Source organism: Nyctereutes procyonoides, unplaced genomic scaffold (genome assembly GCF_905146905.1).
Source record: "Nyctereutes procyonoides isolate TBG_1078 unplaced genomic scaffold, NYPRO_anot_genome, whole genome shotgun sequence".
NCBI lineage: Eukaryota > Metazoa > Chordata > Mammalia > Carnivora > Canidae > Nyctereutes > Nyctereutes procyonoides.
In genome coordinates, this window is record NW_026575136.1 from 4028752 (window position 1) to 4043983 (window position 15232).

Genomic DNA, 15232 nt, shown 5'->3' on the forward strand with positions numbered 1-15232 from the left:
TGAGGATTAAGGAGCACACCTATAATGATGACCACTGGGTAATACATGGAAGTACTCAACCACTATGTTGTATACCTGAAATTAATATACCACTATATGTTAACTATACTGGAATTAAAATAATAAAATAAATATTTTAAAATCTAAGATGCAAGTACTTTTATTAGGACATTATGCAATGGACATGATGAATTCTGAAAGAAAAATATGTATATATTTGATTATATTTTAGGCGAATGATTCCCATTTTTTTTTCTCTCTCAGTGAAATGTCCTTTATTGAAAAGGAACTGAATTAACTGTTAGAGTTCTGATTCCATAAAATGTTTTATGATTCCTGAAGACTGTTTCCTATATTTCTGTGACTCTCTGATAGTTAGCCACTGGGATTTTTACTGCTCAATGCATGTTTATATCAAGAATATTGTGGTTTTAACCATTACATACTAAAGATCTGAGCAGTTGAGGCAGCCCAGGTGACTCAGTGGTTTAGCACCACCTTCAGCCCAGGGTGTGATCCTGGAGAACTGGGATCGAATCCCATGTCGGGCTCCCTGCATGGAGCCTGCTTCTCCCTCTGCCTGTGTCTCTGCCTCTCTTTCTCTCTCTCTGTGTCTCGCATGAATAAATAAATAAAATCTTAAAAAATATATATATAAAGATCTGAGCAGTTGTTCCAAAGGATTCTCTTGAAACAGGAATCATCATGGGACTGGGTGTATGCTAATTCTAAACTCTAGATTCATTCATAGAACTTCTAGGATAGGTATTTATGAAGTAATAAAACATTCTACCTTCTATGGAGAATTTCTATAAACAGATAGAAATACCCATCGGAGACATCTAACTTCTCATTACACAGGAATAGTTAACTAAAATAGCTGTATGATCCTTTTTATAATAAAATAAGACTCATATAGTAAAATAATACATTAAATTTTCTGAGTATGTTCTGTTTTCAGGATTCAGAAGGTAATTACACAGAAGACTAAATATAAACAGACTTCATATTTGATTTTTTAAATGTAATCTAATAACATATTAGATAATAACATAATATTTGGAATGGGAGCTATCAAGCCATATATAATAAGTCATATAAGAAATTTCTGCCTGGGAGAACCTGGTGGCTCAGTCAATTAACCATCTGCCTTCAGCTCAGGTCATGATCTCAGGGTCCTGGGATAAAGCTCCAAATTAGGTGGGCTCCCTGCTCAACAGGGAGTGTTTCTTTTTCTCTCTCAAATAAATAAATACAATCTAAAAAATAAATTTAAAAAGGAAATTTCTGCCAGTATAGTTTATTTGGTGATAGAAAAAATTAGTTTAAGACTTTAGAAGTGTCTTCAACAAGTTGAAACAGGTTAGATGTTACTCTTTCAATTGCTTAATCACAATTTTATGGTAAATATTTTGTAACATTTAAAAATAAGTCCCCAACATTCTGACATAGAATTTTTATTTAGTCTGCCACTCAGTATTAAATAGTTAACACACTCAATAATTAACACACTCAATTCTGGAAGAATTGATCTTAATGAACTAAAACAAATTACCACACACTTACTTAAAATTTGATATTAGCATTTATAACAAAATACTATTACTAAGTATTACTACTAAAATACAATTGTATATATACCAATATTCTGTAACTTTATGAGTTCAAGATTAAATATTAATATATGAACTTAAATATAGAGACTTGATTAAGAAAGATATATAATTCACATAACTAAATACTATTAATTAAAAACATGATTTTGAAATCATATTAGATTTACTTGAAGCTCAATTGATAGTATAAGTTTTTATTTCTTCTGCTTTTTCTCAAATGCCAGCCAAAATCTTGTAACTAACTGTATCAAAAAAGAAACATGAATATACTGGAGTTTTGTGTTCTTAGAACACAGAATTGTGAAGAGAATAAGCCTATTGATAATATGATCTATAGGGTAAGAAACCCTAGGTCACAGGTTAGATCTGCTCTATTTCTCAAGCTTTTAAATAATACTTTTCAAGCTACTTCTTAGGTCAAAGGAAACTCATTATGAAGAATTTCTGTTTATATTATTTTTATAATCTCAATATATTTGGATTAGAGAAATGGAAATATTAATTAGAAGGTTAAAATTTTAAAGGACGGGATCCCTGGGTGGTGCAGCGGTTTAGCACCTGCCTTTGGCCCAGGGCGGGATCCTGGAGACCCGGGATCGAATCCCATGTCGGGCTCCCGGTGCATGGAGCCTGCTTCTCCCTCTGCCTGTGTCTCTGCCTCTCTCTCTCTCTCTGTGACTATCATAAATAAATAAAAATCTTAAAAAAAAATAAAATTTTAAAGGACGACAAAACTTAGTAATACTTTAGTCCCTGACATCCACAACCCAGCAAGAGGTAACAGAAATTCATTATTTCAAACTAACTCCTCTATTACCTCTCTCCACTCCCATTATTTCCCACATGAACACTGAACAGAAACCATATATAAATAGTGCCTTAATGACATGAAAACCCCAGCCCAGAGACTTCTCTAGGCATTGAATGTAAGACTGATCAGAGCATGAATAGGACTATTAGAATCATCATCTAAATGTTCCACAAAGATTACAAAGCTAATAAATGGTACAATTACAACCCTACAATAGGCCTTTTGCTCTCATTAATATATTATGTCCCGAAATGTTAATGGATGAAAATGGATAATCATTTTGCAAGCAAAATCTGATACCATTTGGAGCCTCAAGCTGAATTTAACATATAAGCACAAATCTGTTTTATTTTTTCTAAGGTTGGTCATTTTATTTTTTAAATATATCTTTGAAAGATTTATTTGTTTATTTATTTTAGAGAGAGAAAGCTCATGCACGAGTGGGGAGAGGGGCAGAGGAGGGAAAGAAGCAAACTCCCTGCTGGATGTAGAGCCTGATGTGGGGCTTGATCTCAGGACCCTAAGACATGACCCTGAGATCATGACCAGAGCCGAAATCAAGAGTCAGAAGCTTAACAGACTGAACCACCCAGGTGCCCCTGGTCATTTTATATTTATTACCTATTATGTTCTTAAATGAAATAACATTGTTTTTTTAAAATAGTAATTTAAATATCTATGTATTTTGAATCCATTCTCAGAAATTAAGGTATCACAAAACTAAGATATTTAAACTTTATAGCCTTTCTAATATATAATATATAGCACTATGTAAATGAAATATATATTCTTAAAAATCTTCAAAAATATTCTAAATAAATTCTACTAATTAGACATGCAATAAAAAAGATCATGAATGAGATGTTTCAGAGTTTCTTACTGCAATTTACAAATACCAAACAGAAACTGAAGTGACAACCTAATTGCTTTGAATATACACGTCATATTTTCATAGGCTGGTTATCTAAATAAGATGATTAGACCTTTAAACAGTTGAATGAATCTATTGGCATTTTTTTTTTTTTTTAAAGATTTTATTTATTAATTTATTTGAGAGATTGAGAAAGCACAAGCAGGAGGAGGGACAGAAGAAGAGGGGGAGAATCTCAAGCAGACACTACACTGAGAGTAGAGCCCAATGTGAGACTTGATCTCAGGACTCTGAGATTATGACCTGAGAGGAAATCAAGAGTTGGATGCTTAACTGAGTGAGCCACCCAGGCACCCCCATCAGCAGTATTTCTTACAGTAACAAACAATAATAATTTCTATACATAGATGCATCACCTATACTACTAGTGTTGAGGAAAAGCATAATCTTCATTCTATTTATTTTCTCTCACTAATGTGTAGTGTAATTATAAAAACACAGTACTAAGCCACATTGAATAAGCCCTGAAAATAAAATGATAACAATATTCTTTAAGAAAATCACCAGCCCAAAGGATACTGGAACAGAATCTTATAAACCAAAACAAATACAAATATTTTTGTTCCAAAGGTAGACAAAAGGATACTTTTTTAAAGTTCTACATTCCTTAAGTATTTTTTTATAAAGTATCTAATACTTATTTTCACCACTTTCTGCTATAAATCTGTAACTAGCTGTTGTGTGTGTGTGTGTGTGTGTGTGTGTGATTTTACTTGGCAATTTTAGAGAATCAAATATAGTTGGTGAAGGATGAAGGGAGCAATATAACAGGATGAAGTTTCTCAAATAAAAATATCACAGAATGTTAAATTACTGACTCCATTTCCTTTAAAAAAATATCAGGTGCACCAACTCAGTTCTTATTAAAACAAATATGTAGTTCCTTCCTTTACAAACTCGATTATAAACCTCACTGGGCAAAAACCTATTTCCTTTCATGCCTTTTACTACAGATCAATCTAGAATCTAGAATATTTGGCATGCCTCCTGACTCATTGTGTGGGCTCCTTTTTAGCATTATGGAATAAAATTTAAATCTCACAATTTCCTCTTATTATTAAGAAAGAAAAAAAAAACAAAACAAAATAACATCACCAAATAATTACACATCACTTTGGTAGAGAGATAGTCAATGCATGGAAGTTACTGAACAAAAGTTATAAAAAGACTAACTGTGTTCCACTTAGACTATCAAAGGATGCATATGTAGGTCATTCATTTCTTCACATAAATACTAGATGGCAGTTTACTGGTTCTACTCATACAGAGAGGCTCTCCTCTGAGGGCTCCATAGGAACCAAAATATTTCAGTGCAAAAGAGATAATTTTTCCTTTCTTTGTCTTTCTCATACACATACAGAGAAAGAGAGAGAGGGAGAGAGATATCTCATTGACAGAAAAAGGAGAAAAGATTGAATATTGCAAAACAAACAAATAGATGAAAAGCAGAACATATGATACATCAAAAAATTTACCTAAAACCTAATAATATAATACTGGCATAATAATACATCCTACTGAATGTACTTTTGCTCAGAAAAGAAGCTCTCCAGATTACCACGCTTTTCCAAAAAAATACATTTATTTTCATGGTAACTACTTTAAAAGTTCAGAAATGTACCAGAAGTTGAATAATATTTAGAAAATTTCTATTTAAAAAAGAAAGGTGATGACATATGTCCACACTGGTTTTTAAAGTAGCGATATAGAGCTACATGATTATAAAATAAAATAAAATGTATTAGCATTACATTGAGTATAAATCACACAGACTCCAGTAACACATAACAGGTAATATGTCTAAAATATATTCTAAAAGGCAGTGATTCTATGAGTTTGTTGTTAACTGTTATTTTACTAATTATCTGGGGTCAATTTGCGTAAGATTAAACATTTTCTCAAACAGAAAGGAATGTGGTTTTCATTTCTCTCCCTCATGAATTGAATTGTTCCACAGCTATTTTGCCAGGGTAAGGAGTGGAGTAGGCAAGTGCCCCCTCAACAATGATAAAATTTGTGCAGGTGAAGTTTCTTTTAGGTAGATAAAGTAGAATGCCCATTTCTGGATATTGAGAGATTGCGAGAAATAAAAACACAAGTTAAGTGGAGAACACAGTTGTAAATATACCCTCAAGACATAGGAACAATATCCAATTGGTATGGGACAGGCCAAGACTCCTGAGAAGATAAGCGTGACCTCGACCCAAATTAATCTCAAAAAGATGCCAAACATCCTGGGAGAAACATCTAATATCAGGTACATAAAACAGTCAGTTAAAGTCAGGAGTGAGTCTACGACATTAAGAGCACAAATTTGTTTGCTGATCAAAATACAATACATAAATTTGTAACCTATATTTAAATTCAGAAAACTCTGATTAAAAACACTAAACAGATATATTAACTAAATGCATGTAAGTGAATTGTTTTCCAAGATACAGAATTCAGTGCATCATCCTTTCCTGCGTATACAAGGAGCTCAGAACTTTACCCCGGGGATTGTCTTGAAGTCAGGGAACTAACATTTGCTAAAGCTATTGTAGGTACAAGTACATAAATATTTTGAAAATAACTAACTTCAAATATCAGAAATGATTTTACTGTAGTTACAACCATCAATATCAGAGCTTCTTCTCTCTTCAGTAGAATCCAGGCCGTCCATCGTACATGAGATTTAGCCTAATATTGACTGAACAGTTAACAGATTCCTGCCTCTGGATGTTGTCACAACAGCTTTGAATAAACTTTCATGCAGGTTGATGATCAGAGCATCTGAGCAGAGAACCGAGACTTCATGGTGTCTGTAGTGCAGGTTATATGAAACGTTTTGTGCTTTATTTGTCCATGAATATGTAATAATTGTAACATGTAAAAATAACCTTCAGTATGAAAATGTGTTATTCACATTAATACCCTGGAATACTAGAAAATGTCACGCTTCAATTTAATATTGAAAGACAATACTATTTCTGTAAACTTTTAAGATACTATTAATGATTATGTATATATTGATGAATATGTACAAATATAGTACAGGTTAAAAAAAAACATGTGAACGAAACACAACCACTTCAAAAGAGGAGAAGCAAGGAAGGGGAGAGGATAGAGGTGGGCTTTATATGTTATCAAGGGGTCTGAATGTTTTAAGTGATACCTTAGGCCAAATGTCAAAAATCTATTAAAAATGGTACATTGCTTACTGTGTAACTTTCTGTACAAGTCTGTATGGTAGAAGTATTTTACAATTTAACATACACTTGATTTAACTTTAAAACATCTGTTTCTTATATTCTTATAAATTAGGTAGACCAATTCAAATCTCCTCATCAAAGATCTAGGGGGGAAATAAAAGCACACATCAATCACTTCTGTCTTTTAGTTTGAGTGTGTTCAGTATCACGTTGGGAAACCAGGCTGCAGGAAGTACAAAGCTGCTGTAGGAAACCCAAGTTCCTCTCCTAAGCTCTAGCTAGTATGATTAGAGCTAGCACATTATTTTAAGAATATTAGCCTGGCAGCAGGTTATAAACCAAGACAGCTCAAAAGCAGCAAATGATGCTGAACCAAGAATTGTCAAGAATTCCACATACAGTGGAGGGATGCCGGAGAAGAAAGCAGGGAACACGACCACAGGAAAGACCAATATAGCAGAAAGTGGATTCCAGAGAGCTGTGGTACGAGTAGGAAGTTGACCCAGGTGGAACAACTGACCAAAAGAATGTCACATAGACATGTAGGGGACAGAGCTTGTAAACCATAACCTGGGGAGACAGGACATAATGGAAAGACCTGGATTCTGATATTATCATATAAGAGTCAAATTATAGAAAAGTTTCAACTCTGATTACAAAATAGAAGCATGAATCTAGTACAGATTTGTCAAATCCCAAATCTGCATTTTCTTCTCCAAAATAGAAAATGACAGGCAGAAGGTGAAGAAAGTTCGAAATTAAAATCTGAAGTGAAAATCCTGGAGCTACTATAATTGAGGTATTGCATGTATTTTGGTCAGGCATTCAAATCTGGTATTTGTCCAATATTGTAATACGTAGTGGAACAGCCTTCTGAGAATAGTCAACACCTATAATTTAATAAAAGGTAGAGACCTACATTTTATAAAGCTTATTTTTCTCTGGGCATATTGGAAAGAACGAATAAATACTTTCAAGCAAAAAGGAGTAATTTTATAATAACTATTGACAACTTACAAAACAAAGTTGAACCTGTCTTGCCATAAATGTGAAGGAAGCATATATTTAAATCCTTACTTACACAGAAGTAGAGCTAAAAGATGTTTTTAAAATATTTATGAATTTAAATCCAAACGTGCCAAATGCAGCTTTTACAGACCCATAAATTTAGCCATCTCAAAAACTATGTGTAATAAGATGGGAAAATATGTAATTTAATTTTAAAATTTGTATCCACTCTCACCAAGAATAAACTATTGGAGCAAGATTCCTAAACCATATTTAATTTACATCTATTTAGAGTGGATCTAAGGCCTCCTTAAATTCTAGATTAGCATAAAGTTTTTACATGTGTTGAATATTAGTTGTTAAATCTGCAAGTACTCATAAGAACTCAAGAATTACACTGAACAGAATTTAATAAGTGGTATTCTGACACATATAAAAATTAAATAATTTTTAAAATGTTTACACATTAAAGGTATTTGAATCCCCAGTACTTCATGTACATTTTGTTTGTTCGCAACTTATTCTACTCTATTTTGTTAGGCTTTTCCATAGTGTCTCGGTTTTACTGAGACAATTACTCTTGCAATTTAAAACAACAAGAAGTGTTTCATTTAGGATATGTCAAGGTAGAACAAATTACAATGTTAGAACTTTAGAATCGACAGAAACACATTAGATCTAAAACTGTAGATACACTGCTGCTGAGACACGATGTACGATGTAAGAGCTAAGAGACCTCCAAGAGTAAAATAGAATCTGCCTCTGAAGTTAGCAGTGGACTGGGACCCCTGGGTTGCTCAGCAGTTGAGCATCAGCCTTTGGCCCGGGGTGTGATCCTGGAGTCCCAGGACCCAGTCCCAAAATAGGCTCCCCGCAGGGAGCCTGCTTCTCCCTCTGCCTATGTCTCTGCCTCTCTCTCTCTCTCTCTCTCTCTCTCTCTCTGTGTGTGTGTGTCTCATGAGTAAATAAATAAAATATTAAAAAAATAGATTTAGAAGTGGACTAAGAAAGTATAGAAGACAACTATAAGGAAAATGAGTTCCATATTGAGTTTTTGTGATAGAGAACAGGTCTGTTACTCAATAGCACTTCATGTAAATCTGCTCTACATCTTGCTAGGCCCTGAGGACACCTGAAAGGAGAAATAGTGAAATCTACTTCCTATTCTAGGAAAGGTCCATTTCCACAAAGACACATATGGCTCAGATTCAAGTAATAAAGCCTTAGTTAGATAGGGTTAATCTTTAATAAGTGTTTTTGTTTGTTTTTTCCCACTATATGGAAGTATCCAAATATAAACTGTTCCCCAAAGGTGTTAACAAGCTTATCAAAAATATATGGCACTTCTACATTTACTGAAGACAGAAGAGAGGGGAAGGAGGTGGCCTTTTAGCCCATCAAGAGTAAAGACTGAGAGATGCCTGGGTGGCTCAGTAGTTGAGTTTCTGCCTTCAACTAGGGGTGTAATCCTCAGGTCCTGGGATTGAGTCCCACATCAGGCTCCTGTGGGGATCCTGCTTCTCCCTATGCCTATATCTCTGCCTCTCTCCTTCTGGGTCTTTCATAAATAAATAAATAAATAAATAAATAAATAAATAAATAAATAAATAAATAAAATCTTTAAAAAGAGAATAAAGTTCAGAAATTTGTACTAAATTATGATATAGAAGTGTTTCAAATTGCGGTGTCTGGTTGACTCATTCTATTAAGGGCTTACTCTTGATTTATTTGCCTTAGGTCATGATCTCACAGTCCTGAGACCTCAGAGCATACCCTCCCCACCCACCCAAATCTCTGGAGAGGGGCTTAACTCAGAGTCTGCTTGGGATTCTCTCTCTCCCACTCCCTCTCCACTAGCCGGAGCATTGGAGCTCTAAATAAATAGAAAATAAGTAAATAAGTAAATAAATAAATAAATAAATAAATAAATAAATAAATAAAATATTTCTAAAAAATTTATTAAAAAAATTAATGCCTGTCCAAAACAAAATTTTATAGTGGGTCTAAGGCAAATCAGGTGGCAACCTTCTCACCTCTTTTCTTCCTCTTACTGTATGTATGTATGTGTTTGTATACTGTTCTGGAACTTATAACAATGACTATGACTGGGAGGATTCTGGGAGGATAATTTTATAGCAGAAAACATTTGAATATTTTTCCCTTAACCCATAACGAATGAGTTGGCTTTAGGGGCATCTGGGTGGCTCAGTTGATTAAGTGTCTGACTCTTGGTTTCAGCTTTGGCCATGATCTTGGGGTCCTGGGATCAAAGCCCAAGCCATGGTCTGTACTCAGTAGAGTCTGCTTGTTCCTGTCCCTTCTCTACTGCATGTATGCTCTCTCTTAAATAATTTTAAAAAATCTTTTTTTTTTTTTAAGAATGAAGTGGTTTTATACTATGTCCACAGAATAGATGTGTTAGTGTGAAATAACCCTTGATTAAAGTCTCAATTCTACCACCTGCTAACCGTGGAATATTCAGTAAGTCACACAGTCTCCTTGGGACTCATTTACATCAATAAAATAGGGGCAGCAAAGAGATTATGTGAGATAATGAATATAAAGTCTTTGACAAATTTCCTGGGCTATATGGTAAACACTAAATAAATACTAGGATTTACTGTGATTATAATGATTGATAATTATCAGGTTGAATAATATAATTAACAACAGTTAAGGCACATCTAAGTGAAGAACAAATTGTAGATATTCCAGAAAAAGTATTCATTTAGCTAATTATACATCATTATTCCATTTTTCTTTGGTATACAAAAAATGCTAGAGACAACAGAGCTCAGAGCGCTGTGGAATATAGCAGATTAATTTAACACAATTTTGTCTATGAAGCCTGGAAGTCCTATATTCAGTTTGAATAAACTTGCCTTTCTCTCTTTCTTTCTTTCTCTTTCTTTCTTTCTTTCTTTCTTTCCTTTCTTTCTTTTCTTTTCTTTCTTTCTTTCTTTCTTTCTTTCTTTCTTTCTTTCTTTCTTTCTTTCTTTCTTTCTTCTTTCTTTCTTTCTTCTTTCTTTTTCTTTCTTTCTTTCTTTCTTTTTCTTTCTCTTTCTTTCTTTCTTTCTCCCTTTCTCTCTTTCTCTCTCCCATTCTCCCTTCCTCCCTCCCTCCCTCCCTCCCTCTCTCCCTCCCTTCCTTCCTTCTTTGAAGAGGGGAGAGGCAGAGGGAAATGGAGACAGAGAATTCCATGCAGGCTCCACACTCATTGCAGAACCAGACACAGGGCTAGATCTCACAACTCTGAGATCATGACCTGAGCTGAAATCAAGAGTCAGACACTTAACTGACTGAGCCACTGAGCCACCCCGTCTTTATTTTTCTTAATCAATTACTAGATAAAATAATTTTTTGCTTCCTCAACAATGCCAAGTTTGGTATGTCCACCTACAAAATGCCTCTTTTAGTATTTAATAAATGTTGATAAAATGAATTACATATGACAACTAATCTTCATTTCTGTCTTCAAGGTTGACATTTTCAAGATAGAATCAAATGGATTAAACAAAATAAATATGTTCTCCATTTCTACAATTTTAATTAAGGAATAATTCTTGTAAATAAAAGTATTGATTTTAAGTAAAAAAATCAATGTTTCAGAAACAAATGCTAACTTAAGTGATTATTGTCATCTATTAAAACAGAACAGATACTTTATCTTTTCTCCTTTTTTACCATGTTTATGAATGACCAATAATCATTGAATAAATGGAAAAATCATATGTATTTAAGTAAAAAAAATTGTCTCTGTGAACAACACAGAGATAATGAATGTCTCATTGCTTCTATCATTAAATACTAATATCATGTGCATGCTCTGCCACAAGAAGAGACAGTTCAGTCTACCTTATAGATTCATCTATTTCATCAAAAATAGTTTTGAGTCATTTTCAGCAATATTATTCTTTTGCCTTATCCTTCTCTGGGTAAAAACGGCTAACCTGAGATTGTTTTTATAAAATAGCTAATCTGAGGTCACACAACTCTGTGAACGCAGAGACAAAACTTTCTCATGGGAGACCTTGGCTTCATTAGAATTGTGTTCAAATCCCTTTCACTGTGGCTATGTCAGATGACGATACAAATACAATAGGTACCATCCAGGGTCACAAAACACTCACCACAGTTGGCCTCATCTGATGCGTCCGCACAGTCTGGATCCTCATCACAAACCCACAGCTTGGAAATGCAATGTTTAGTAGTTTTACACTGGAAATAGTCTGGAGAACAGCTGTTTTCGGCTTAAGGAGAAAACATCTATTAAAATGTAGCTTTCAATAAGAACAGTTTATCTAAAAACCAATTAGACAAACAAATGCTTAAGATAATCAACTGGAAATGTATTATCTTTTAATTAATAAATCTCTGAAGGTGAAGAGTTTTAACTTGCATAATCTATGATATATTCCAAATATCCTTTTCAGTAGAAATAAATAAAAAATATTTCTGCAATGATGCATTGGATAAAAAAAATCAGAGTTTTCAAAACAAGGCCACCTTGATTACCTGTATTTTGAAATTAATTTTAAAAATAAAGAATTCAGAACCTTTCAGAATAATTTTACCAGATAAATAAATGTAAGAATTTATGCATATGCATTTCTATAAATAGAAAAAGACTAAAATCAGAAGATATTCATGAATAAGGAAATAAAAAGCAAAAAACTTATCGAAATCTCTAGTGTTGAGTTTTTGAGGGAAGACGTGAATATCTGACTGTAAACTGCATCACAAATCCTAGTCAGTTTAATGGATCAGCTCCTAGAATGACTAACCATAAAGAACTGGTACCGACTTTATTCTCAATGCACCATCTTAATCAAATTGCTGGGTGACTGCACATTATTTACAGATAAAAGTTTTAGAGGAATAAAATAAAACCTCAGCAAGACAGAAACGTTGGCAGCAGTTCTGTTGAAACCCTGAAACTTGGCAGGTACTTTATTGTTCAGATTCTGTATGTGTTCGTGTATATGTGTGTGTGCATGCGCGTCTGCCTATGTGCCTATATGTATATGACATAAACTGTTTTGCTTTCCATTTAATCTAGTTTGATTTTATTGGTGGGGGATGGAAATAAGAGATAAAAAGAATAGAAGATGTTTTACTACTGTTCTTTGAAGTAGCTTGCTAAGACACATTAAATAGAGTATTATTTACAATTTTTAACACAATTTTGTTAGGTTATTTTGCTCAGATGTTCTCATCATACATTCAACATGTATTTTATGAAGAAAAAAAGCAATCTCTTGTTAATGGAGCTGATTTCAAGTAACTAATTAATCAGTAGAAGAAAATTACCCGTGACTGCTTAGTGTGGGCAAAAAAAAAAAAATCAATTTATGAATAAAACACTATAGTCACCTATAATGTTGATTTTGCTTCTTCTCTTAAGGATGATACGAATGAATGCATGTTGTTTCAGGTTACTGTAATCTTCGGGTACCTTTTTTTTTAAGATTTCATTTATTCATTTATGAGAGACACATAGAGAATGACAGAGACATAGAGGGAGAAGCAGACTCCTCACAGGGAGCCTGATAGGGGACTCGATATGGGACTTGATGGGGGACTTAATGGGGGACTCGACCCCTGGACTCAGGAGGCAGATACTCAAACACTGAACTACCCAGGTGTCTCTCCTCAGATAGCTTTTTAAGTAAAGACCATCCATGGGGTGCCTAGGTGGCTCAGTTGATTAAGCATCTGCCTTTGGTTGGGTCCTGATCCCAATATCCTGAAATCAAGCCCTATGTAAGAGCTCCCAGCTGGGCAGGGAGCCTGCTTGTACCCCTCCCCCTGCTTGTGTGCTCCCTTGTGCACCCATGCTCTTTCTCTCTCATGAATGAATAAAATCTTTTTGTTTTTTTTAAAAAGACCATCCATGTTTTAATGTTCTCTATACTCTTTATAGAGAGCTTCTTAAGTAACCAAAGGTGTCAGTTTGGAAGTCTTTGTCACAATTGCTGTTATGTGTTTCCACATTGTGTGGATGTATGGTACACGATAAAAATTTTTAGACCAACATCAGTTGAGACTCAGAAGTAAAACAAGACAGAACATTCTCAGATGACTTACGACAGTCCCTTTCATCTTCCTCATCCCCACAGTCATCTTGTCCATTACATCTGAGGTTTACTGGGATACATTTTTGGTTCTTTGTACACTTGAACTGACCCGACAGGCAGACATGTGTGTCTAAAAGAAGGAAAGAACAACAACAATTAAATATGTGCTGAAAACTGTGTCTGAATTTAAATCAGTGCAGTCAAAATCAGGTAAGAATTAGATTTATATTCTCGGTTAAGAATGTAATCACCTACCACAGTTGAGCTCATCCGAATTGTCTCCACAGTCATTCTCTCCATCACAGATGAAAGCAGGCAGAGCACAGAGCCCAGTGCCGCACTGAAACCGGCCTGGCTGACATTTAAATTCAGCTAGGGGAGAAAAGAGACAGGTGTCATCGAATGCCAAGCTCCATTCATGACCTCTTAAATAGAGCTTTTCTGACATTACAGTTATTTATTATTTCATTATATGAAACATATCCTGGAGCACAGCATGAATGTCTTACACATAGATAGCTCTTGGATTCAGATACACGGTACTGCTAAGCTACGAGCAACTCAGATGGCCTCCAGAATACATTTCACAAATTAACAGAAGAAATACCAGGTGATAATTTATTTTGCCATATTTTTGAGTTTATATATGGAATAATGATAACAATAATCATCATAATAAAGTAGGATCTATTGAATATCTACTCTTTATCAGAAACAAGGTAAGGCCCTTCCACATAGAGCTACTAATTGAATCTCATCATAACCTTCTTACCTCAATATCACCATAACCACTTTATAAATGATGAAACTAAGTCTCATGGATATTGATAACTCACCCAAGTATGTACAAGTTTCAAGGGCCAGATTTGGAAATTAGATCCAGATCTGATTCTGAGGTCGTCTCAGAAACTGTGTTGCTTGTATTAAAACATTTACCTTTTGACTGATGATCCTAATGTATGTAGCTCGAATAAATCAACCAAATATTAATAAGTGATATTTTAAACTTTTTTTGGAAAATTACTCTTTTATATCTATAATATTAATTAAAAATTTCCTTAATATTAAAAAAATAACTCAATATATGCTTGACTTCCATAGGTGAGTTCTAAAATGTCATTTAACTTCAATCTATGACATTTATTAATCACACTAAATGTTGAAACTGTATGATACTTAATTTTCTCACACTCTGAACATGTGCATTTCCTCTATTTCCTGTTGCTTCATATATGATTTTCTTGAATATTCCTTTGCTACCAAAACAACCTTCTCAAAGAAGAGTTATAGATTTCAGAGGACTTTCAATGCCTGGAAAATAGCTGGGAAGCCCATTTGACCTTTTAAATGTGTCTTTAGAATGATCCTTGGTGTACTAGAGCATCATAGAAAATGTAATTAAAAACTTAGGATGCCAGAGAATTTGTGATGCATCAATTCAACCACATTTATTTAAATAACATTGTTGAAGTTTGCAAGTATATGAAACATCCTGGGATTAAGCTTCCCTGCCTTTTCAGGTGAAATTATAACTATTACCAGTAACTTAGTACCTACAAATTTGGTGATGCAGCTCTTCAAAGATGAATTCTAAATGC

The 15232-nt window shown here is 34.0% G+C and overlaps 1 protein-coding gene across 1 annotated transcript in view; it reads right to left on the minus strand.

Moving 5' to 3' along the window:
- The window catches only part of LOC129495604 (low-density lipoprotein receptor-related protein 1B), a 1831349-nt gene that overhangs the window by 171259 nt on the left and 1644858 nt on the right, over positions 1-15232 (minus strand). Inside the window, exons 64-66 of the mRNA XM_055303278.1 lie at positions 13890-14006; positions 13645-13764; positions 11688-11807 (exon numbers count right to left, since the gene is read on the minus strand). Of these exons, the coding sequence (XP_055159253.1) occupies positions 11688-11807; positions 13645-13764; positions 13890-14006 (357 nt within the window). The remainder of the gene's footprint in view (positions 1-11687; positions 11808-13644; positions 13765-13889; positions 14007-15232) is intronic.